Source organism: Oncorhynchus keta, chromosome 10, assembly GCF_023373465.1.
Source record: "Oncorhynchus keta strain PuntledgeMale-10-30-2019 chromosome 10, Oket_V2, whole genome shotgun sequence".
Lineage (NCBI taxonomy): Eukaryota > Metazoa > Chordata > Actinopteri > Salmoniformes > Salmonidae > Oncorhynchus > Oncorhynchus keta.
In genome coordinates, this window is record NC_068430.1 from 67,219,566 (window position 1) to 67,242,635 (window position 23,070).

Here is a 23,070-nt window from a genome sequence, read left to right on the forward strand (position 1 = left end):
CAGACCATTCTGTCACCTCACTGCTATTAATGCAATACTGTATCTTCACAAGTAAGATGGTCATAAAACAAAAGTAATTTTTAGACAAGCTTTACCATGTAAACTCATGAAGAATATCCTGAAAGTATCAACTCATGTCCTCTCGAATTAATGTATGAAACAAAAAAAATAGATGCAAACATCAACATCCACTTTCAAACATACAAGCAAGCCAATTTCCTATGGAAATGTCTGACCTGAGAATGTTTCAAACAGGGAGGGCATTGGGACATCAGCCGTCCCTGCCTGTATAATCCACAAGAGAGGGAGTCTATAGAGCTAGCTGGTTACACTCGATGGTGCCAGAGAGGTTTTACTCCGCCCAAAATCTGTCCGAGTGAGATTAGCCCTTTTTCTGTACGGAGGTATATGAGAGTGTCGGAAGTTGAATTACGTTAGGTTTATTTGATCGAATAGAAGTTTCGTAATGTTTAGGCTATTACACATTTATTGATATAAGATAATTAACGTGGCATTCTGGCAACTGAGTTAAACGACTTAGTTGTGCATGTTAACATTCGTATATGCCCTCTCGTTGGCTAGAATGGTCCCACCTGATCGCGCCTGCCTTCAATCACCGAGGGCATATATTTCCATCGTTAAAGTGGTCACTCGGTTATCTACTCAAATATAGATAATCTTTGATAGTGTTCAAAATTTCAAGATGTCGTCCCTGGAACAGAGACTCTCCAGAATCGAGGAGAAACTAAAGCAAGAAAATAAAGAAGCTCGTAGAAGAATTGACCTTAATATCGACATGAGTCCACAACGTTCACGTCCGAGGCCAAGTGAGTATCCGTGGGGGAGTCGGTAACCGAGAGAGGACAGGGAAAATACGCGAAAGGAGAGGCAGAGAGAGGGTGTGATAGGGATATGCTGCTGCTGTTAGTTAACATGCTAACAGGCTAAATGGATAAACAAATACCCCAGCTCGGGACGTTGCCCTGCCCAGAGATGTCATGTGTGTGCATGTATATAACATATCAACAACTTTTTGAAACTATGTAAGCCAGCATTTGATATCAGTGCAACGTTGTAACAGAAACAACTCAATTAAAATCCCGAACTGTGTTTTGTTTCGGTCCTATCAACTGCTGGCTAGCTCTAGCAGGCCTTATCATCCATCTGTCAGACAATTTGTTGTTAATTTCTCGGCACGGAACAATTAGCTTTCTTTCAGTATTTGACATGTATATCTGGTCTAATATGGTTCATTAAGCAGACATGGCTTGTGTGTATATACATTTCTAGCGAAACTTCCAGTATGATTTTGACCGAGTCAAGTAGCCAGTTAGCTCGAAAAGTGAACGTTAGCTTAACGCAGCTTGCCAGTTTGTTGCGTGAACAAACTTGCCAGCTATAACGTTCAAGATAGCTAGCAAGCTACCCCTGAAAGTGGCTCTTGTCACGTCACAAATTGCACGAATATTGTGCTGTTAGTAAATACAACACTAAACGGCTGTTATCTTTTTGGTGTTTCCATTTTCTAAACCAATTCTATATGTCTGATAAGCCCGTGATTTGTTTCGCATGAATGCTGTTCTCATATTTTGGGCATGATTGATATTTCGGCAGTCTTGTTAATCTTTGGCAGATAATGTTTTGGTCATAATGTAGACGAACACATCTGGCATAATATAACTGGCTAGTTAGAGACTTTTCCAGCCAAGCCACCAAAATGCACCATGTGGAGTTTATCCCAACAGCCCTGATTTAGGATCAGTTTACAGCCGATATGAAGGTCAAACATTTCAAACAGGCTCCTGCCCAATACTTATGGGTGAATTCAATGCCAGCCACATTTAGTGTAATGTGGTGATATGGGTACTCAACCCTATGCTGATAGTGGTGGTGGTGTCCTTAGGTCAATTGCTATACTTTTCAATCAAGGTATTTGATTTTTTTCTTCTCACTTATTTTCCCCAACAAATCGGACAACGTGAATGATCCAGTGGTGTTAGCTTTACAACCAGCCTCATTGGAAAGCTAAAGGCACAGGAAAGCAAAGATGGTGTGGTAATGCCTCCCTCTTATTTTTGACGAGCTCAGCATTTGAGGTGCTAGTGGTTTTTATTTTCGCACACACAGAATATCAACTGGTGTATCTGAGGTGCTCTTGATTGATTGAGCCTTCCTTCATTTTGTTTTGTGTGTGCGTGTTAGTATGGGGTTGTAGTTCATTGGTATGTGTGTGGTAGTTTATTGGTGAGTCTCTGTGGGTGATAGACAGGGTATGTGTGAGTGAGTACCTGGCACTGAACAGTGCAGTAATGTGCACGTGTGTATTTTCTCTCCTCTGTCCAGTCATCGTGATCCAGCTCAGTCCTGCTCCAGCTCCTTCCCAGCGTGCAGGTATCATTCAATCATTGCTCTCTCTCTCTGCCACTGCACCCTCCATCCTTCTCTCTCTTTCTCACAATCCATTCTTTATCACTCTCCTTTCTCTCCCCATCTCCATGTCACCCCTCCTATTCATTAGCAAGGGAACATTTCACCCTCAGTAGCTCAGAACAGAACGTACAGAGGCTAGTAACTTCATATATTCTTCAGATGGTTTCACCAAACCTGAATGACTGGCCTGAATGATACCTTACCAGCGCTTATACATTGTCCTTAGTTTTGAATTTAGACCTAAATGAATTGCAGTACACAACACACAGACAATGTATTCTCCTCTCACAAAATATGTGTAATATGCTAAGGCTATTGTTGTGTAAAATTGGTATTTAGCCTTAAATTGTGTACAGCACACCTAAAATATTCTAAAACTATTCTGACCCATTTTTTTTCTTTTCAAGTGGCCATTTGCACTGTATCCCCAATTGGTCATCACTCTCACCTCCACTCTAATCTCATTCTCCCTCCATCCCTTCTTCTCCATGTGTGAGTGCCAGTGGCAGTGCAGTGAGTGTGTATGCCTGGGTCTGCGTGTGTATGAGGATATTATTAACCCCTGTTTTGCTGGATGCAGAGACATGGTGCATGTGGCTTCCTGCACGATTTTTATTAGTCTAATCCAGCATCCCACCACCGGTTGGTCTGCAGGAGTGCTGCTGTGGCCAAAATCTGACCACCTCTTCCTCTTCATGTCGGAAGACTTGTCCTTCAGTCTATTTGTCATGTCTTCCATCCAGGCTGGGCCTATGTCTGTGTCCAAGCTGGCATTCTCTTTGCTCTGCAGTTCAGGCTGTCTGACAAGTCCATTTCTGTCTGTCTTGTTGTGCGTTTGTCGGTCTGTTTCTTCCATGCTCTCTTTCTCAGGGTCAGATAGTGTTCTTTGTGTGCTAACTAAGCATTCTCTCCTGGTCTCCTGGCATCCCTCTTGCAGTGGCACTGTCAATTGCCAGAGGTGCCTAAGTGGCTGATGTGCATGTCTGTCTGGATCTAGTATGTGGAGGACTGTCTGGTCTTTGCCAAACCAATAATTGCCCTGAGTCTACTACTACCCCCCCACTAACCGATTCTCTCCAGTGAGCAGGTCCTGGCTGCAGGTGATTGAACCAAGGATAAAAGCTACTGCCTGGCGGTTAATTTTTCTCTTGAAAAGGCGTTTTAAAGAACTGCTCAACACTACCTCGTTGCTTTGAAAACTTCAAACAAACCAAAGGCTCCAAAGGGTGCCCTTTGCCAAATGGCCCCATTCACAGATTAGGAATGGTGCGCTCTTCACACAGTGTATAAAACATATGAATTGATTTCATCTGAAGAAAATACATTGAACGTCTGAACTGAGGGTTGGTGGGGATTTTGTAGCCCTCTCAATGTCCTCTTCAGTGGTCTCTGAGGTCTGAGAGCGCTACAATGTTCTGCAGCAGAGGGTCCACTCCATTTGGTTCTGCTAGCTAGATACTGACAGAGCAGCAGTCTGAACACATGTTCTGTTTGTGTGGTTGCATGGCGGGTCAAAGCTAACACTACTCTCGTAGCTGGTCTCCACTGCTCAGTGCTCACCCTGTCTATATCCCTTTGAAGTGTTGTCTCCTTGAACAAGAACACTTTTTGCCTTTGTGTCAAATTAGGAAGTAAAAATGGATTGATTGAACAAGCCTTCAAGTTCAATTGAAGTTGTTTACCTATGCTTTGCTAATATACAGGCTAAGGGTTGTCTTGCTGTTGCTAATACTTTAGGAATGTCTTGTCGAAGTGTTTTGTATTGTGGTCTATAGACATTCACAGCCGACCTCTGTAGACTGAACTGATATCGTTCTACTTACACTGGCCTGCTCTGTCTGTCCGTCAAGGTGAAATTGAGCATGGACTGCTTTCATTCACACCATTTCCCCTTACAGTGCACTACTTTTGACCAGGACCCATAGGGCTCTCATAGGGCTCTGGTTTATAGTGCACTAGGGGGGGCATTTGGGATGCACACTAAATGTGTACAAACTGAGAGGCAATGGATGAGACCTTGAAGTAGAATGAGAATTAATTTTATAAGCCAACCTATACTGTGCTTTCAGAAAGTATTCAGACTCCTTCACTTTTCCCACAATTTGTTACGTTAGCCTTATTCTAAAATGTATGACATTTGTTTTTCTTCATCAATCTACACAATACCCCATAATGACAAAGCAAGAACTGTTTTTAGATTTTTTTGCAATAAAAAAAAATGAGCTGATATCACATTTGATGTAAGTATTCAGACCGTTTACTCAGGACTTTCCCCCTTCTGATGACCAGGTGGCGAATCACATCTCTGCATGTCTGGCAGACATATCAGTGTGGATGACGGATCACCACCTCAAGCTGAACCTCGGCAAGACGGAGCTGCTCTTCCTCCCGGGGAAGGACTGCCCGTTCCATGATCTCGCCATCACGGTTGACAACTCCATTGTGTCCTCCTCCCAGAGCGCTAAGAACCTTGGCGTGATCCTGGACAACACCTTGTCGTTCTCAACTAACATCAAGGCGGTGGCCCGTTCCTGTAGGTTCATGCTCTACAACATCCGCAGAGTACGACCCTGCCTCACACAGGAAGCGGCGCAGGTCCTAATCCAGGCACTTGTCATCTCCCGTCTGGATTACTGCAACTCGCTGTTGGCTGGGCTCCCTGCCTGTGCCATTAAACCCTACAACTCATCCAGAACGCCGCAGCCCGTCTGGTGTTCAACCTTCCCAAGTTCTCTCACGTCACCCCGCTCCTCCGCTCTCTCCACTGGCTTCCAGTTGAAGCTCGCATCCGCTACAAGACCATGGTGCTTGCCTACGGAGCTGTGAGGGGAACGGCACCTCAGTACCTCCAGGCTCTGATCAGGCCCTACACCCAAACAAGGGCACTGCGTTCATCCACCTCTGGCCTGCTCGCCTCCCTACCACTGAGGAAGTACAGTTCCCGCTCAGCCCAGTCAAAACTGTTCGCTGCTCTGGCCCCCAATGGTGGAACAAACTCCCTCACGACGCCAGGACAGCGGAGTCAATCACCACCTTCCGGAGACACCTGAAACTCCACCTCTTTAAGGAATACCTAGGATAGGATAAAGTAATCCTTCTCACTCACCCCCCTTAAAAGATTTAGATGCACTATTGTAAAGTGGCTGTTCCACTGGATGTCATAAGGTGAATGCACCAATTTGTAAGTCGCTCTGGATAAGAGCGTCTGCTAAATGACTTAAATGTAAATGTAATGTAATGACTTTGCTCTCCTTAATGCAACCTCTGTCAGATTTCAAAAATTTGACTGAAAAAGCATACCATGCAATAATCTGAGACAGCGCTCAGAAATAATACAATTAGCCGCTATGTTGGAGTCAACAGAAAAATATTCCTTTACCTTTTGATCTTCATCAGAATGCACTCCCAGGAATCCCATGTCCACAATAAATGCTTGATTTGTTCAATAATGTCCGTTATGTCCAATTAGCTACTTTTGTTAGCGCGTTTGGTATACATATCCAAACGCTTTCTTCGGTCAAAAAGTTATTACAGGTCGAAGACACATTTAAAACTAAGTATAGAATCAATCATTAGGATGTTTATCATAAATCTTCAATAAAGTTCCAACCGGAGAATTCCTTTGTGTCTGGAGGAATGGAACGCAAGTCGATATCACGTGGAATGCGCGTGACCAGGAAATGGCTCTCTGCCAGTAAGGTAGCTCTCACTCAGCTCTTATTCAGTCCCATAACACAGTAGAATCCTCATTCAAGTTTCTAAAGACGGTTGACATCTAATGGAAGCCCTAGGAAGTGCAACTTCATTCCTATCCCAATGTGAATTCAATTGGGCCTGGTTTGAAAATCCACCAACCTCAGATTTCTCACTTTCTGTTTGGATTTCTTCACAGGTTTTTGCCTGCCATATGAGTTCTGTTATACTCAGACATCATTCAAACAGTTTTAGGAACCTCAGTGTTTTCTATCCAATACTACTAATAATATGCATATATTAGCAACTGAGACTGAGGAGCAGGCTGTTTACTCTGGGCACCTCTGGGCAGCTTTCATCCAAGCTACTCAATAGTGCCCCTGCAGCCATAAGAAGTTAAGGATCTCTCTGCGCTTTGCTCTGTTCATCTTTCCCTCGATCCTGACTAATCTCCCAGTGCCTGCCTCTGAAAAACATCACAGAATGATGCTGCCACCACCATGCTTCACCGTATGGATTGTGCCAGGTTTCCTCCAGATGTGACGCTTGGCATTTAGGCCAAAGAGTCCAATCTCTATTTCATCAGACCAGAGAATCTTGTTTCTCATGGTCAGAGTCCTTTAGGTGCCTTTTGGCAAACTTCAAGCGGGCTGTCATGTGCCTTTTTACTGAGGATTGGCTTACGTCTGGCCACTACCATAAAGGTATGATAGGTGGAGTGCTGCAGAGATGGTTGTCTTTCTGGAAGGTTCTCCCATCTCCACAGAGGAACTCTGGAGCTCTGTCAGTGACCATCGGGTTCTTGGTCACCTCCCTGACCAAGGTCCGATTGCTAAGTTTGGCCGGGCGGCCAGCTCTAGGAAGAGTCTTGGTGGTTCCAAACTTCCTCCATTTAAGAATGATGGATGCCAATGTGTATTTGGGGACCTTCAATAATGCAGACATTTTTTGGTACCCTTCCCCAGATCTGTGCCTCGACACAATGTCTCAGAGCTCTACGATAAAGTCCTTCGACCTCATGGCTTGGTTTTTGCTCTGACATATACTGTCTGCTGTGGGACCTTTTTTTATATAGACAGGTTTGTGCCTTTCCAAATCATGTCCAATCAATTGAAATTACCACAGGTGGACTCTAATCAAGTTGTGGAAACATCTCATGGATGATCAATGGAAAGGGGTGCACCTGAGCTCAATTTCGACTCTCATAGCAAAGGATCCTAATACTTATGTAAATAAGTATAAGTTCTGTTTTTTTTGGAATACATTTGTAAAAATGTCTAAACCTGTTTTTGCTTTGTCATTATGGGGTATTGTGTGTAAATTAAGGAAAATTGTTTATTTAATCAATTTTAGAATAAGGCTGTAACACAATGTGGAAAAAGTCAAGGGGTATGAATACTTTTCTGAATGCACTGTAGACCTGTAACTGTCTTTTTTTTTTTTTTTAATAGCCCATCAGTAACAGGGAGTTAGAAAAATCCCAGCGCTCCAATACTATGTGGCTACATATCCTTAGGTCTCTCTCTGTGTCACTGTTTGGTCAAAGAGCAAGATAGATTCCACTACAACGCTGACCTCTTCAATGCTGTAAGCTCAATGATCATTAAGAAGAGAGATGAGGGAAGAGTGGAATGGATTACAGTAACACTAGTCTGAGTGCCATTCTGTTTCTGACAACGACAAGTTTCCTAAAGCAGAAACGGTCTAAAACAGACTGGCCCCAGGCTATAATAAAGCACAGCCCCAGTCTTATTCTTTTACCTTCCCTTCTAAATGATCCTCCTCTCCTGCTTCCCCCCAGCTCTTCAGCTGCCCCTGGCTAACGACGGAGGGGGGAGTCGCTCCTCGTCCTCTGAGAGCTCACCCCAGCACCATTCCTACCCTAGCCGCCCGCGACACATGCTCAACCTGCCCACGCCACAGTACGGCCTGGTGAAGAGCCTGGAAAAGTAAGACAAACGGAGCATACACACACGTGCATGAAGCAGATGCACACTGAGCATTCATGTTGTGGAAAGGGATACCGAAAGTAAAAAAATAATACAAAAAAACACTTCCATATACATGCATGCGTCAAATGACGCACCTAACCTTTGTGTGTCTGTGCCGTGTCCCCTTAGTGCGGAGATAGACCAGAAGCTGCAGGAGATCATGAAGCAGACAGGCTACCTGAAGATTGACGGCCAGGTAAGGGACTATCATTGCCTAAATTTATTTTTTGTATTTCTCTCTACTCATTAAAATAATGTGCTGTTTTGACAAGGGGACACCATTATAACTGTATATCATACACACAGCATTATGGGTACTGTAGTACATCATGCTACGTATTAGAGGTCGACCGATTTGTGATTTTTCAATACCGATGCTGATTATTGGAAGACCAAAAAATCCGCTACATATGCCTCTACTACATACGCCATATGCCATTTTTTTTTTTGTCATTGACATGTTGTGACTCGTCACCTGTTTCCCTCCTCAGCGGTACCCAGCCGAGGTCAGTGACCTGATCAGCGAGGGGGAGATCGGCAGCGGCACGTGCGGTCAGGTGTTCAAAGTGCGCTTCAAGAAGACGGGCCACGTCATCGCCGTCAAAGTAAGCCTTGTCCTCCAACTACAGCTTCTTGGCATTAAGACAATATACACTGCTCAAAAAAATCAAGGGAACACTTAACCTGTTGATGGTACAGGTTCCCCAAGGGGTACCACGCCCCCCACGCTCAACTCAAAAGATGGCGCACAGAATGCAGAAATATTCTTATAAATATTTAACCTCCACACATTAACAAGTCCAATAGCTCAAATGAAAGATAAACACCTTGTTCATCTAGCCAGCAAGTCAGATTTCTAAAATGTTTTACGGCGAAAACATATGCAATTTATATCCATAAATCTCTGTTTACAATGACGCCATGTTCAAAAAATGCTACTCAAATGTCCGGAGAAATTATGATAGCTCCACCAGATAACAAGCAATACACATCATAAACTTTGACTAAATATACATGTTCTACATATAGTTAGAAAGATACACTTCTTCTTAATGCAACCGCTGTGTTACATTTAATTTTAACGTTACAGAATTCGTTCACTAGTCAATAGTCTGAGCGCCGTCTCAGATAATAGCAATATTTCTCCACTATGTAGGAGAAATATGAGTCAACAGAAACACAAAATTACCACATAAATATTCCCTTACCTTTGATGGTCTTCGATCAGAAGTCGTGGAAGGAGTCATACTTACCAAAAACAGCGTTTGGCTTTCAAGTCTGTGTCTTTGGGTTATCAAACGCGACAAATTCCGGCTGAAATGCAGCCAAAATTCTAGGGGATGCGCATCAACTTCAAAATACATATTATATGTTGACTAAACTGGTCAATCTAAGTGCAGAATCAAGCTTTAGGATGTTCTAAATGTGCAAAACAATTCTCAACTCGAACAGAAAAACTGACATTGTGTAGTGAATCTTGGAAGAAAGGGATCTCCAGATGCGACGTGCGCATGAGAGTGCATGTATTTTCGCGTGACCCGAAGGTTTTAGCCCGCCAAAGGGTGAGGGAGCTCGCGATTTTCACAATGAAACGCCCCATTGAAAGGAGACATCGCGCTGAAGAGAGAGAAACTGTTCCCAGATCCGTAGCTGGTTGGGAAGGGTGGGGGCGATGACGTCAAAGTTGGGCCAACTTTCCTGATGACGAGAGAGTTTGGGAGAATGGCTGCCCTGAGTTCTGCTTTACATACATACATAATTTGAACGGTTTTAGAAGCTTTAGAGTTTTCTATTCAATAATAATTATTATATGCATATATTAGCAATTTTGGACAGATTTATTTTTCTGTTTACAATGGGCACGCAATTCCTCCAAAGGGGGCAGTAATTCTACCTAGCCCTAACAGGTGGAAATTATAGGCAATTAGCAAGACACCCCCAATAAAGGAGTGGTTCTGCAGGTGGTGACCACAGACCACTTCTCAGTTCCTATGCTTCCTGGCTGATGTTTTGGTCACTTTTGAATGCTGGCGGTGCTTTCACTCTAGTGGTAGCATGAGACTGAGTCTACAACCCACACAAGTGGCTCAGGTAGTGCAGCTCATCCAGGATGACACCAATGCGAGCTGTGGCAAGAAGCACAGCCCTCCATGTGCTCGCCAGAGGTAGCCTGACTGCCATTAGGTACCGAGATGAGATCCTCAGACTCCTTGTGAGACCATATGCTGGTGCGGTTGGTCCCGGATTCCTCCTAATGCAAGACAATGCTAGACCTCATGTGGCTGGAGTGTGTCAGCAGTTCCTGCAAGAGGAAGTTATTGATGCTATGGACTGGCCCGCCCGTTCCCCAGACATGAATCCAATTGAGCACATCTGGGACATCATGTCTCGCTCCATCCACCAACGCCACGTTGCATCAGACTGTCCAGGAGTTGGCGGATGCTTTAGTCCAGGTCTGGGAGGAGATCCCTCGGGAGACCATCCGCCACCTCATCAGGAGCATGCCCAGACGTTGTAGGGAGGTCATACAGGCACGTGGAGGCCACACACACTACTGAGCCTCATTTTGACTTGTTTTAAGGACATTACATCAAAGTTGGATCAGCCTGTAGTGTGGTTTTCGACTTTAATTTTGAGTGTGACTCCAAATCCAGACCTCCATGGGTTGATAAATTTGATTTCCATTGATCATTTTTGTGATGTTGTCAGCACATTCAACTATGTAAAGAAAAGTATTTAATAAGAATATTTCATTCAGATCTAGGATGTGTTATTTTAGTGTTCCCTTTATTTTTTTGAGCAGTGTATAATAGTACTGGATTGCATTTTAAACAAGCAGTCCTTTCAGTTCTTATCATTTTCATTATTAGCACCTCATGTCTTGAGGATAAAGTCTGTCCTTCCGGCCTCCGCTCTGTTTCTGTTGTCCTGAATGCATTATCTTGTTGCAGTTTGACACTTACGATACACTATACTTTATTGTCCATTTAGATGGAAATTAATTTAGTGGTGTCCGCATACAAACACAGCACAACACATTACATGCAGAAAACAGAAAACTGGAAAGTTGGTACACATTTTCACATATTCAAAGTCTCTGCAGCATTCTGGCTGACTCTGTATTGGGTCTGCAGCTGTCGTATGTCACACTGTTCAACAGCCTAGTGGCATGAAACTAACCTTGCTCCTATTCTTGATGAACAGTGGGGCCATTAATCGCCTTCCGGAGGGCAGCAGCTCGAAACGTTAGGCCCATTCTGTTATGCAAGTGATGTGTGGATGTTCTATTGCCGCTATTTGGGTTAAGGCCATAGCATTGGTTTTTCCTACTGTGGCAGAACACATAATTCCATAGCAGCTGATTTGACCAGAAGATATAACTGTTGGAGGCAGCCCTGGGCTGTTTGTCCGTTCAGTATCGCTCTTCTTTTTTCTATCGGTTTCTCTCTGGGCTTTGCCTTCCATTGTTTATCCTCACACAATGATAGTAATTATACTGTATCGTCACTGCTACAATTAACCCCCACATTTATCTTAACTGTTTAACTGTTAGGAAGTCAGTCACTACTAGTCTATGGGGAGTTGCTTACAATGCTTATTCTTGGTATACACAGTCATGGTTACAAGCACAAACAACATGGCCTACAGGGATAATGGCAGACACTAGAGCCTGTAAATGATCTATTATAGCCATGCTATTTAATATGTAGAATGCTATTGTTTTTTTCAGCCTTAACTGGCTGGTATAAACATTATAATCAGTATGTTCTGTTAAAATACAAGGCCTCCCGAGTGGCGCAGTGGTTAAGGGCGCTGTACTGCTGTGCCACCAGAGACTCTGGGTTCGCGCCCAGGCTCTGTCGTAACCGGTCGCGACCAGGAGGTCCGTGGGCCGACGCACAATTGGCCTAGTGTCGTCCGGGTTAGGGAGGGTTTGGCCGGTAGGGAAATCTTTGTCTCAGCTAACCAAGGTTGCCAGGTGCACGGTGTATCCTCCGACACATTGGTGCGGCTGGCTTCCGGGTTGGATGGCGCTGTGTTAAGAAGCAGTGCGGCTTGGTTGGTTTGTGTATCGGAGGACGCGTGACTTTCAACCTTCGTCTCTCCCGAGCCTGTACGGGAGTTGTAGCGATGAGACAAGATAGTAACTACTAAAACAATTGGATACCATGAAATTGGGAAGAAAAAGGGGTAAAATTCTAAACATAAAAAAATAAACACGCCTACCTACCTCCATCTTTCACTTTTCACCATCTGGTGACTATTTGGATGAGGGGATTGTGGGAATAGGTTTGGTTTGGATGGGGCTGTGGAGGTAAGATGCTGGAAACAGCTGATATTCTGGAGTGAGGTAGGTTACTATGGTTACCCAGAGACAGATTGGACCATGAAGCACTTATAGTGGATAATCCCCTTTTAAATCTCCTTTTTAGTGTAGGATTAGTCCTAATCTGTGTCCGGGAAACTGGCAGTATGTGATTGGGTAATGGTTGTGCTAGACAGGTGTGCGGGGCGGGCGGCGTTGTAAATTATTGATGCCATCCAGTTGCTTGAAGTTCTCCCTCAACTAGAATATCAACGTTCAATATTGATGACTGATTTATTGTGTGTGTCACCAGCAAATGCGCCGGACAGGAAATAAGGACGAGAACAAGAGGATTCTGATGGATCTGGATGTTGTGCTGAAGAGCCACGACTGCCCTTACATCATCCAGTGCTACGGTGCCATAGTTACCAACGTGAGTCACACGCACAGATCATTTAGTGTTTCACTGTTCTGTTTAAAATGCCAATGTTCTGTGACTGACTGTGATTGGTCCTCAGACGGATGTGTTCATCGCAATGGAGCTGATGGGGACGTGTGCTGAGAAACTCAAGAAGAGGATCCAGGGGCCCATCCCTGAACGCATCCTGGGAAAGATGACTGTGGCAGTGAGTTTCTCCATCTCTCATCTATTATCTCTTGCTCTGTCATACCCTCTTTTCAGGCTTTGAGCTGAAACTCAAATTCTGAATAAGAAATTGGCCTTCATTTTCAATTAGGATTCTTTAAGTTCAGTTTATCTCCTGAATTTAGTTCAAATGGAATTGACCCCATCTCGTAAAGTTTGTTCACCTTCTCTTCAATGAAGTAGTGTGTTACCCTTTTTGTCTACAGATAGTGTCGGCTCTGCTGTACCTGAAGGAGAAGCACGGTGTGATCCACCGGGACGTGAAGCCCTCTAACATTCTGTTGGACAACAAGGGCCAGATCAAGCTGTGTGACTTTGGCATCAGCGGACGACTCGTCGACTCCAAGGCCAAGACCCGCAGCGCTGGCTGTGCTGCCTACATGGCTGTGAGTCACCTTGGTGGACACACACACACACTACCATTACATTCTACCACGTTTAACCTACCGAAGTGACTGCTGCCATTTTAAAGCGCCACTATTTTTCCACCTGGGTTGCACATACAAATGCCTTGTTCTGCTGTCCTCTGTAAATGTTTTTAATTTCCCTGTGTATTGGTACAAGAAATGCAGTTTCCCCCTGACCCAAGCCTGTTTCTGTGTGTCCCCAGCCTGAGAGAATAGACCCCCCAGATCCCAGCAAGCCGGACTATGACATCCGAGCAGACGTCTGGAGCCTGGGCATCTCTCTGGTAAAACACCCCCACTACTGCATCACACCCTATTCCCTATGTAGTGCACTTCTTTCGGTCAGTCCTGTGCCTTCGTATGTGGCCCTGGCCAAAAGTTGAGAGCCTTACATACCTTCTACGCTTTGACACTTCTCAATGTCCCGTCATCCATCTGAAAGGATCATAATGGGTGTAAGCGATATGATAATTGCTCCATCAAGCCTTTTGGTAGGCTTGGTGGACTTTCCACCATGTTGTTTACACCCATCCGGCTTTTCACATCTTCAAGGGAGCATGAAATGGTGTCTAGGTTTACGTATGGTGTCCAATTTACGTAGTTACATCATGAACATTCTATTGTCGTCCAACATCAAACTTGTCATTGTGGAAAAGTATAAACACGTCAGCAATCCGGTGCTCCAAATAGCATACTTTCTCTATTTTAACTCCAGTAAACCGATCTGTTTAAAAGTGAATTCAGTAAATGTCAACCTAGCAAGCCAGGCAACTAAAAGCAATTTTCTAAATAATATTTTGGTTTGTTTGCCAGTTCAAATAATGACCAGAGTATATAGCTGACAACGTCTTAACTTCAGCCACTTTTTATGATTTATTATTAGAAAATAAACTCATCACCATTATTTACAAGGTAATGATATACTTATAGAAAATAACTTCCTGCCACAGTGTGACGAAATAAGTTGTTCGTTGTATCTGAGAATGTTAGGACTCATACATCAACTTGCAGAAGGATTTGGTCTGGTTGCTGTGGCAGTCTGGTAACCACAACAACAGACATAGCGACAGTCGCAACAAGAAAACTGACAGTGACCGCGACAGTCTACAGACATTCCACTGGAGTATAAATTAAATGTTGTTTTGACCAGCGACACTTGTCGCATTCTAATTGTCTACAGACATGTCGTTAGACCAAGTATAAACTGGCCTTAACGCTGTAATGTGTCACCTCGGCCTGCAGGTGGAGCTGGCCACAGGACAGTTCCCCTATAAGAACTGCAAGACTGACTTTGAGGTCCTGACCAAAGTGCTGCAGGAAGACCCTCCCTCTCTCCCCCTCAGCATGGACTTCTCCCTCGACTTCCAGTCCTTCGTCAAAGACTGGTGAGACAAAACACACTGTGTGACTCATTGAGAGTTTATTATATATTTATGCAGTCTTACTGCTCTCAAAACCAGTCTCTACTGACAGTACAGTTGCTAAGTAATATCAAGTGCTTTTTGTCTGTTCATTTTTACATCACTGACTGCCTCTTTCCACAGCCTCACAAAGGATCACAGAAAAAGGCCAAAATACCACAAGCTGCTCGTAAGTCGCTCCTCTCCAGCTATTCACACACTGATTAACCACCACCACTCTAAATCATGATTAGGGATTACAAGAAAGAGACAAAGGGAAGAATGTCGTCTGAATTAAATGTTTAGTAGAAGAAAACAAATCTGTACATTAGAGAAAGCGAGTGGACGCAGTGTTCTAACTCTCCTCTCTGCTGCCCTTCCTTCTCATTGTTATCCCTCTGTCTCCCCCAGGAGCACAGTTTCATTCGGCGCTATGAGGTGCTGGTGGTGGACGTGGCGGGCTGGTTCCAGGCGGTGATGGAGCGCACTGAGTCGCCGCGCAGCAGCCAATGTTACAGCCAGCACCAGCTCCACTCGCTCTTCAGCAGGTAGCCCCCGGCCACTGGCCCTGCCCCGGAGCCAATGGAGCCTACAGCCGGGAGACCCCAGAGAGGGACGGAGACACGGAGTAGGCCTTAAACCCTAGACAGACAGACTGGCTCTGTGAATTGATTGATTGAGTCTGGTTGATTGACTGATTGAGTCTGGATCAGGACAGACAGACACGCGGGAGAGTAGAGCTTCACACTGTAGTTCGGCGTCATCAGAAGTCATATCAGCACAAGTACATTATTATCGTGAACACCTTGGCACATACTGTAGGTTACTCTAATGCATGCTCACTTTTCCATCCATTAGATAATGACGTACAGTAGTGATACTGTAAATGCATTTACGTGGTTAAACACATACAGAAATACTACTCACTCACTAGTCATATCTCACCCTCCTGTATAATCTTGTTCAGCTCCAGCTCAGGCCCTAGTCAAAGCTACGGGGTCTGACAACAGAGTAGTCGATACACACTGGAGCTAATTTCTGATACATCATGTAGTGTTAAGAAGATGTAAAAGTCCCTACGGCAAGCCCAGAGGCCCAGTTTCATCCGCAGTGATGGTTAGGCTCAGAAGTGGAAGGTTCTGTGCAATATTCAGCCGGGTGTTTTATTTCTATACTTACTCTTCAACAGGTTGTGTATGAGTGTGTGTGTACTAAGACACGAGTGTAAGCTCACTTATGGATGGCATATAGCTGTCCCACTGTAGCTCTAACAGACCAACTAGACCCGCTGTATTTGTTTCAGTCTGGATGCAGTCTGGTTTTTAACCATAGGTTTGAAAATACTGTAGATGACAGAAACATTAACTTTGATTCAAATGCTTAGAGAGAATATAAACAAGTAAATGTTCTAGCAGCTTTGAATTGGGAAAAACTGCAAAAAAAGACCAAAAAAAGTAGGGTTATGCGTAGCTCTGTAGAAAAGGTGTTTTGTATTTATTTATTTAGAGTGGAACTAGATAACAGGTGGAGGGATACAGAGGAGGAGAAAAGGATGAGGGGAGGACAAAAGTCTGCCTTTTATCAGACTTGGTTTACTTAATTTACCCCAGCTGCTGTGATGAAACTCAGTCAGGGAAACTGTACTGCCAGGTTGCTTTTTGTTGAATAGAAGTGTTACAAAAGAAAACAGTTTGGAGGGGAGGCGTGAGTTATTTTTGTTAAGAAATAGGCAAGAGACCCTATACAAATAATACAATAACATATTTTTGGCTGTGGAGCATTTCAATCCTCCCTCTCCGCTCTTTCTCAATGCCACTCAGCCTCCTTTCTTTCATTCTTTCTGCTGTTCCATCTTTCAGAGGCTGCACAGTTTTGTCAAACCAAAGGTGGTAGTTGTCGGTTGAGTGTCACACAGGCCCTCCTGACTGTTGCCTCCCCTCCTGCAGGGCCAGAGCCAAAGCCAGGTAGAGAAGACTACTACCCCCCGGACAGGTCTGGGATCAGACTTCCCCAACACACACCAAGCCAAGTCCCTGCTAGACACAGACACGATAGGAGAGGGAGATCAACGGTATGTCAGAGAAATGGAGAGAGGGAACCGGAAACGTTGACTATGAATATGTGCAGAAGAAGCGCTAGGGAGAAGCAAGATGAGGAAAGAGTTGGATATTTTTTTTAAAGTATTTGAGATGGAAGGATGAGGTGAAAAGGAATGGAGGAAGAGAAGGATAAGAAAGTGTGACAGAAGGTCAAGAGGGGTACGCGACAGAAGGTTTAGGGCCGTCTCGAGCTAGTGAGGGAGGAGTGACTGAGCGGTTTGATAACAGGTGTGAGGAGAGAGATTTTGGAGCCCTGAATTCAGCCATAGGCAGGCTATGGATCAGATGTTGAAGCTAGCTGGACATTGTAAAAGCTTTCAATGGTGTTTCACCAATATATACGAATTATGATTTTTAGGGCGTGAATTAGAATTTGTGTTTTGATTGTTTGGTGTTCTATTCATTATTGTATCTTTCAAAAAATATTTAATTATTTATTACATTGCTACAACTGCTGCTACATTTTTTTATCTAGACTCTGCTGTCTAATTGTCCCCCAAAGGACAAATACTTATCTTTTTAAACCAAATAAGTGAAGTAATGCAATGTCTTTACAGTTACCAAATACAGAAAAGCAAGTCTGATGGTGAATGGTGTGAGGGAACACTGACAGAGAGCTAAACCCATAGATGAGTAGCATAGGTTAACGTCACAAAATTAATCCACACAATTGATGTACACCTCACCTGTCTCTAACAATGTAATAGTATGTTGTAGTCACAATTATATCGCACTACAGCACCGCAAAGTCTAGTCGTTAATAGTGAGAGTGTCCGTCTGTCCGTCCTGACCTGTGAACCTTGACCTTTTGCTCCCTGACCTTGGACATTGTAGTCCAGGGTCACCCTGATTTAGAATGGTCTGTCTGTCTGTGGGCCTCCTGCAAGCTCAACCCATGACGTTACACACCAAAGGTGTCATCAACGAAAACGAGTTATTGATATTCTAATTGATTACTAGGACTACGATATATTCATAGTTTCTTTGTAGCTAGTGAGGGATAGGGGGAGGGGGCACTTTAGGGGTAGCAATGTCTGTGTGTGTGTGTGTAGAATACAGGGAGAGACTTGTACTCTGACAAAGCCCGGGCACAGCAATCACACCCACTCAGCCAGACAGACCTATTTACTGTGTAAACTGGTACTGTAATAAGCCACTGCTCACCTTCACCAAGTCTTGGGAGAGTTCAGGAGATTGGCTGTGTTGCAGGTAGAATATACATGGTTCTCTTATTGTTGTGGAATAGAGAACAGTGTTTGTTCTTTGTTATGTTTCAGGCTGCAATGTTCTGTTTGTTGCCCAGACGCAAATCATCATGGACCTACTTTGTACCATGGCTCTTTGATTTTGGTTCTATAGGCAATCAGGTAGTGACAGACACATTATTATACAATCTAGGCTGCCTGGCCCACTTGCTCAAAGTTTTAAAATACTGACTTTATGTACTTCTATTAGTACTGTTTACATGCTCTCTACCCCTTGGGTTGTCCAAAATCACTAGAAAGTGCACTCTACTCAAAGTGCACCCTATTCTCCCAGTCTTGGCTGTCCAGTGCTGTGTCAGACCCAGTCTCCCACTGTCAACTTTCTCTTTCGTTTTGCTGATGTCTGTTTACAAGCGCACACGTGGTCTGTATGTGGTTTGAAAACACCTGACAGGTGACTGTGCCACTCTTCACCTTTCTGAAAACAGCAGGAACTTTTTTTTGTTGGTTTCGTCCAAAACCGAATGACTTGGGTGTTTTAGTGTGTGTGTTCGTAAAATGTATAATGATTAAAAACGTTTGAATACTAATTCTAACCCATTGCCAAGGACAGCGGTGGCGCGCCACACACACACCAAATGTAGGCTATAGACAGTATGTCCTCTGATGCTGATTGACTGCCGTTTAGTGGCTTTGTGTGTTCTTAGCAGGCAGTGGCAAAGCCAGCGCTGTTAGATGTACTCTGGTAGGGTGCCTCTGAAATCACACCCTATGTAGTGCATTACTTTATCACCAGGGCTCATAAGACCCTGGTCAAAAGTAGTGCACAATGTAGTGACTAGGGTGCCATTTTGGATGCACATAATAGTCTGCTGCTGCGCTGTACCTTGAGGGTGGGAGGGTGTGTCATCGCCCCATCTGTAAGTAAAACCAAATATCATTTTCACTATGCAGTCATTCAAATCCGTCAGCTTGCTGTACGTTAGGGAGTCCTCCTGTATATAAACATATGGTGATGAAACTGGACTTGGTGACAATATGAGATCTTCTCCCTAGTACGGTTGAAATCATGCCTTCAGCTAGTCCAGAGGGGAAATGAGTAAAGCGAGAGACGTGTTTGAGTGAGCTGACTATTTAAGGATTGTATTGGGGTTGGGGTGGGGCTGTCTGGTTGTAGTTTTTGGGGTGGGTTAATTGGGGTTTGGGAGTTGCTAGTCCAATGCTGTAAGTATATCAATTGCATGTTATTGTTGCTGATGTAACTGCTATTGATTTTAGATTATGTTTGGGGGGACAAAACTATATTTATAATTTTTACATATTTTTTTTGCGAAATGTTTTAATTGTGTACTTAGGAGGAAAAGACACACTTTTGCCTTTTATGTTCTCTTGACTTGTTTTCAATCTGCTATTTGCAATATACATTTTTACTTGTATTGTCATTTAGTTGGTTTCATGGCGAGAATGATCGTGTATAGATCTTAGCAGCAGACTTTTTTTTTTGTTGTCCGTTCCTAAATGTGCCGTGTGTCTTTCATTCAATTAGCTGTGAGAGTGAGGATGGATGGAGGGGAGGGCAAGATCTGTGTCTTGGAAGTGTTTTGTCCACCAAAAGTCTGATTTATTATTTACCTTTTTCATCCATTGTTTATTTGATTTTTTACAACTTTTATTATATTCAGGGAAAAGATGACACCAAATTGAATAAATACATTTCCAGATGATCCTTGAGAGTGTGACAGTGTAGTTGAAGTCTTCTTTGTGTCGTTCTGGAACGCCGGGGTCAAAGGTGTCTTTCTCGCAGAGCGGAGTGATCACGTTCACTGCTCCGTTTAGCCACTTCACCCTGTGTCGCTGTGAAACCTTGGTTCTCCGATATCCTCTTAACTGAATTTGTTTTATTTTTTTCCATGATCAAAATATCATGATTGATTTGTTTCTCGGTTTAAATCTTTTGTGTGCCATTTAATTTGTTTTATTTCTACCCAGAAATCTCACTTTGTTTTTGTGGTTCTCTGATGCTGTATTGTCAAACTAATTTGACTACATTTGAAATGGCACCCTATTCCTTAAATGGTGCACCTGAAGTAGTGCACTACATCGGGAATGGGGTGCAATAGGAGACGAAGGCAATGAGAGAGCGTCTTATTAATGCTGAAATTATCACGAATGGCGTTTGCACTTGGGCAGCTTTTGAGTCGAGTGGGGAGGAGTCGTTGGGAGCTCTTTCGGGTTGCAGACGTCCAGTTTGACCAATCACAGACCTGCGACTGGCAGAAACTGATTTCAACAATGTATATGTATGTTCACTATTTATGTCTGTTTTTATATATATATTTTCAACCAAACAAGACACACATGGTAAAGAGAATTGTCTGTCTGTCATTGGCGTTGCCGTTGATACAAAAGCCAAATATCAAACCACACTAACCCACAGGAAACATTGCTGTTATAATGGAGTGGGTTTAACGTCTAGATAGTGTATGCTCTTTTAGTACAGGCTTGGCTGAGCTGTAGGATGTCTGTCTTCATGGTTGTATACTTTAGTGTGTGTGTGTGTGTGTGTACTCATTTCATTTGAAATCCTGCTCAAGCCAAACAGAGGTTATGGTTTAAATCTTAACATTTACAACATGGGTGGTATTAAAGAGTGCTATGCTAACAACCACTTAAGTTAGCTCCTATTGTTTGAAACTTGGATTGGTTTTACACAAGTAATGAATTATCCTCCTGAAACAGACTAGCAGTCAACGTTTTATGCATACTATGACTAATAGTATTCTATTCCGAAGTGGATTGATTGGCTCGTATTTAACCTGCACTCTATCGAGGTGGAAACCGTTTTAAAATGTTGGTAAAGAATAATTTGCTTGTTCCCTAGGCTTTCTAAAATGCAGTATTGCATGACTTGCTCGATTTGAAAGTGGAAAATGGTGTACTTTTTTAATCTCCATTGCAATTCCATGGCTTTTTGTTTATGTATAACTCAAATGGTTTGTTCTGACGGTTGTATCAATCTACACAGCTACTGTCTCACTCTGCTTTTCGTTGTCTTTTCCTCTTTCAAACAGAAATGCCATTATATTGTGAATACCTCAGGATTTTTTTGGAGACAAATCAAATAAATAAAAGAAGTTGCTGAGATGTTACATGAGTCTTTATTGCCTGAAGCCTGCCTGCCTCTTATGACTCAAACAATGTTAGTTTTATAAAGCTTAAGCATATTGTTGTATGTTCAGTAGGAGTCCTACAAATAGATTACAAAAATTAGTTTTTCCCAAAGCATGAAACATTCCTTATTACATGATCTGTGTCAATTGAAAACAACTAGAATGTTAGGTTTAATTTAAATCATTTGTCTATTACATTGTGTATAACATTTTGAATTTAACATTTGAGATCGAGCTACTGAAAAAACAATTCAACCGAAGGCCAAACAATGTTGATTTACTGTCTAATGGATACCACTGACGCTATTCTACTTTTGACAACTGAGATCCTATAAAAATGTCTATGTAGTGAGGTTGAACTAAGGTTGTTATAGTATTTTGTTACAAAGCTAACTTTTTGATTTGCTTTCCTCATCAAAAAATAAATGTAACAGTTGAAGTCTACGGCCAGACTGCAGAGGACATGTCATTAGAATGGTCTGGCTCAAAAGGATGGTAGGTCCCACAGTTTACTTTTAATAACCATTATGCAATGTATTAAGTTTAGGCAACATCACAGGATACTCCTGTGTAGTGTAGCCATCCATTCTCTCATGAGATTTGGCAGTACAATAATGTTAGTCAAAATAACACTTGTCATCTGACGGTAAAAACAAGGTAGGTATTAACAATGCTTTATAAGAGGCTAAAATGTTCTTGACAAAGGCCACACATTTGGTTAGTCCAGGAAGTATCAAATGTACCTTTCAGCTGCTGCTCCTTTGTCTAGTCAGGAAACTTTCGCTTGATCTTTTTGATTACATTTATGAGAATCTGAGTGCCTTGTTTGAGATGTTCCTGACCTCCCCATTCTCCCTTTGTAGTGGGGTTGCCACCGTTTGTAGTAACATCAACCTAGGACCTAGTATGATGGAAATCAATGGACAGCATTTCACTTACATTGTAATCAGAAGAGGATGGTGGGAGGAACTATAGGTGGACGGGCTCATATTAATGGAATGGTGTCAAACATGGAAACCACACTTGGCTCGGTTCCATTAATTCCATTCTAGCAATTACAATGAGTCCGTCCTTTAGGTCCTCCCACCAGCCTCCATGAGTCTCATTCAAACATGGCACTCAGCATCAAACTAAGGTAATGGAAACAGAAATAAGATGAACAACTTTAAGCTATAAATTCCATTCATAGCTCTCAAATCTGGGCTTCGGGGGACTGATTCATACCTTGGACACCAGGGATGTATTCATTAGGCAACAAGTGGAAGAAAACAGGGACAACCTGGATGTCCAATAAGAAAGCTTCCCTTTTTTTGTTTTCCAAAATGCTTTGTGTTGCCTGCCCTTATGAATATGACCCAAGTGACTGGAATTCTTTGGCAAATCAGCGACTTCAATCAATTAAAGTCTGAGTGCCTATCTGCATAAGCCCAAAGGACATTCCATTGTCCCCCCCAGGCATTCTTGTCCAGTATTGCTCTCCCACCTCTGGACTCTTGAGATGATGCCACAGATGATAGCTGGGTCTATTTCATTCTTTCCCCCCCACCTTTTTGATAATGGCCTTGTACTTCATTACGTCATTCTTCTCATCGTCAGACATTCTCTCAGATGCATGCATTCCTTTGTTAGGTTCTAATTCTCAGAGTAAAAACTCACCGGACACTATGAAAGCTTAAACCAAGTTTATTCTACCCAGAGGGTCGATACAGCTGCATTAGACAAA

At 43.1% G+C, this 23,070-nt stretch overlaps 1 protein-coding gene across 2 annotated transcripts; it reads left to right on the forward strand.

The window, feature by feature from the left end:
• The first annotated feature begins 331 nt into the window (after positions 1–331).
• On the forward strand, positions 332–21,321 carry LOC118374394 (dual specificity mitogen-activated protein kinase kinase 7-like). 2 transcript variants are annotated; one of them, XM_035760795.2, is made up of 12 exons: positions 333–827; positions 2,344–2,391; positions 7,925–8,072; positions 8,244–8,310; positions 8,606–8,719; positions 12,734–12,853; positions 12,939–13,046; positions 13,273–13,452; positions 13,677–13,757; positions 14,716–14,858; positions 15,018–15,063; positions 15,285–21,321. In XM_035760795.2, exons 1-12 carry the CDS (start codon positions 704–706, stop codon positions 15,423–15,425), a joined length of 1,320 nt encoding a protein of 439 aa, XP_035616688.1. In that variant the 5' UTR covers positions 333–703; the 3' UTR covers positions 15,426–21,321. The 2 variants fall into 2 exon arrangements, with proteins under 2 accessions (XP_035616689.1, XP_035616688.1); XM_035760796.2 differs by lacking the exon at positions 2,344–2,391 and having other exon boundaries at positions 332–827.
• Positions 21,322–23,070: the final 1,749 nt, after the last annotated feature.

What these genes read in the sequence shown, in the direction of transcription:
- LOC118374394 (XM_035760795.2), top strand. Translation starts at nt 704, where the DNA reads ATGTCGTCCCTGGAACAGAGACTCTCCAGAATCGAGGAGAAACTAAAG. An exon ending in GCCACGTCATCGCCGTCAAA is followed by an intron (nt 8,720 to 12,733) that starts GTAAGCCTTGTC and finishes GTGTGTCACCAG; the next exon opens with CAAATGCGCCGGACAGGAAA. An exon ending in CAAAATACCACAAGCTGCTC is followed by an intron (nt 15,064 to 15,284) that starts GTAAGTCGCTCC and finishes TGTCTCCCCCAG; the next exon opens with GAGCACAGTTTCATTCGGCG.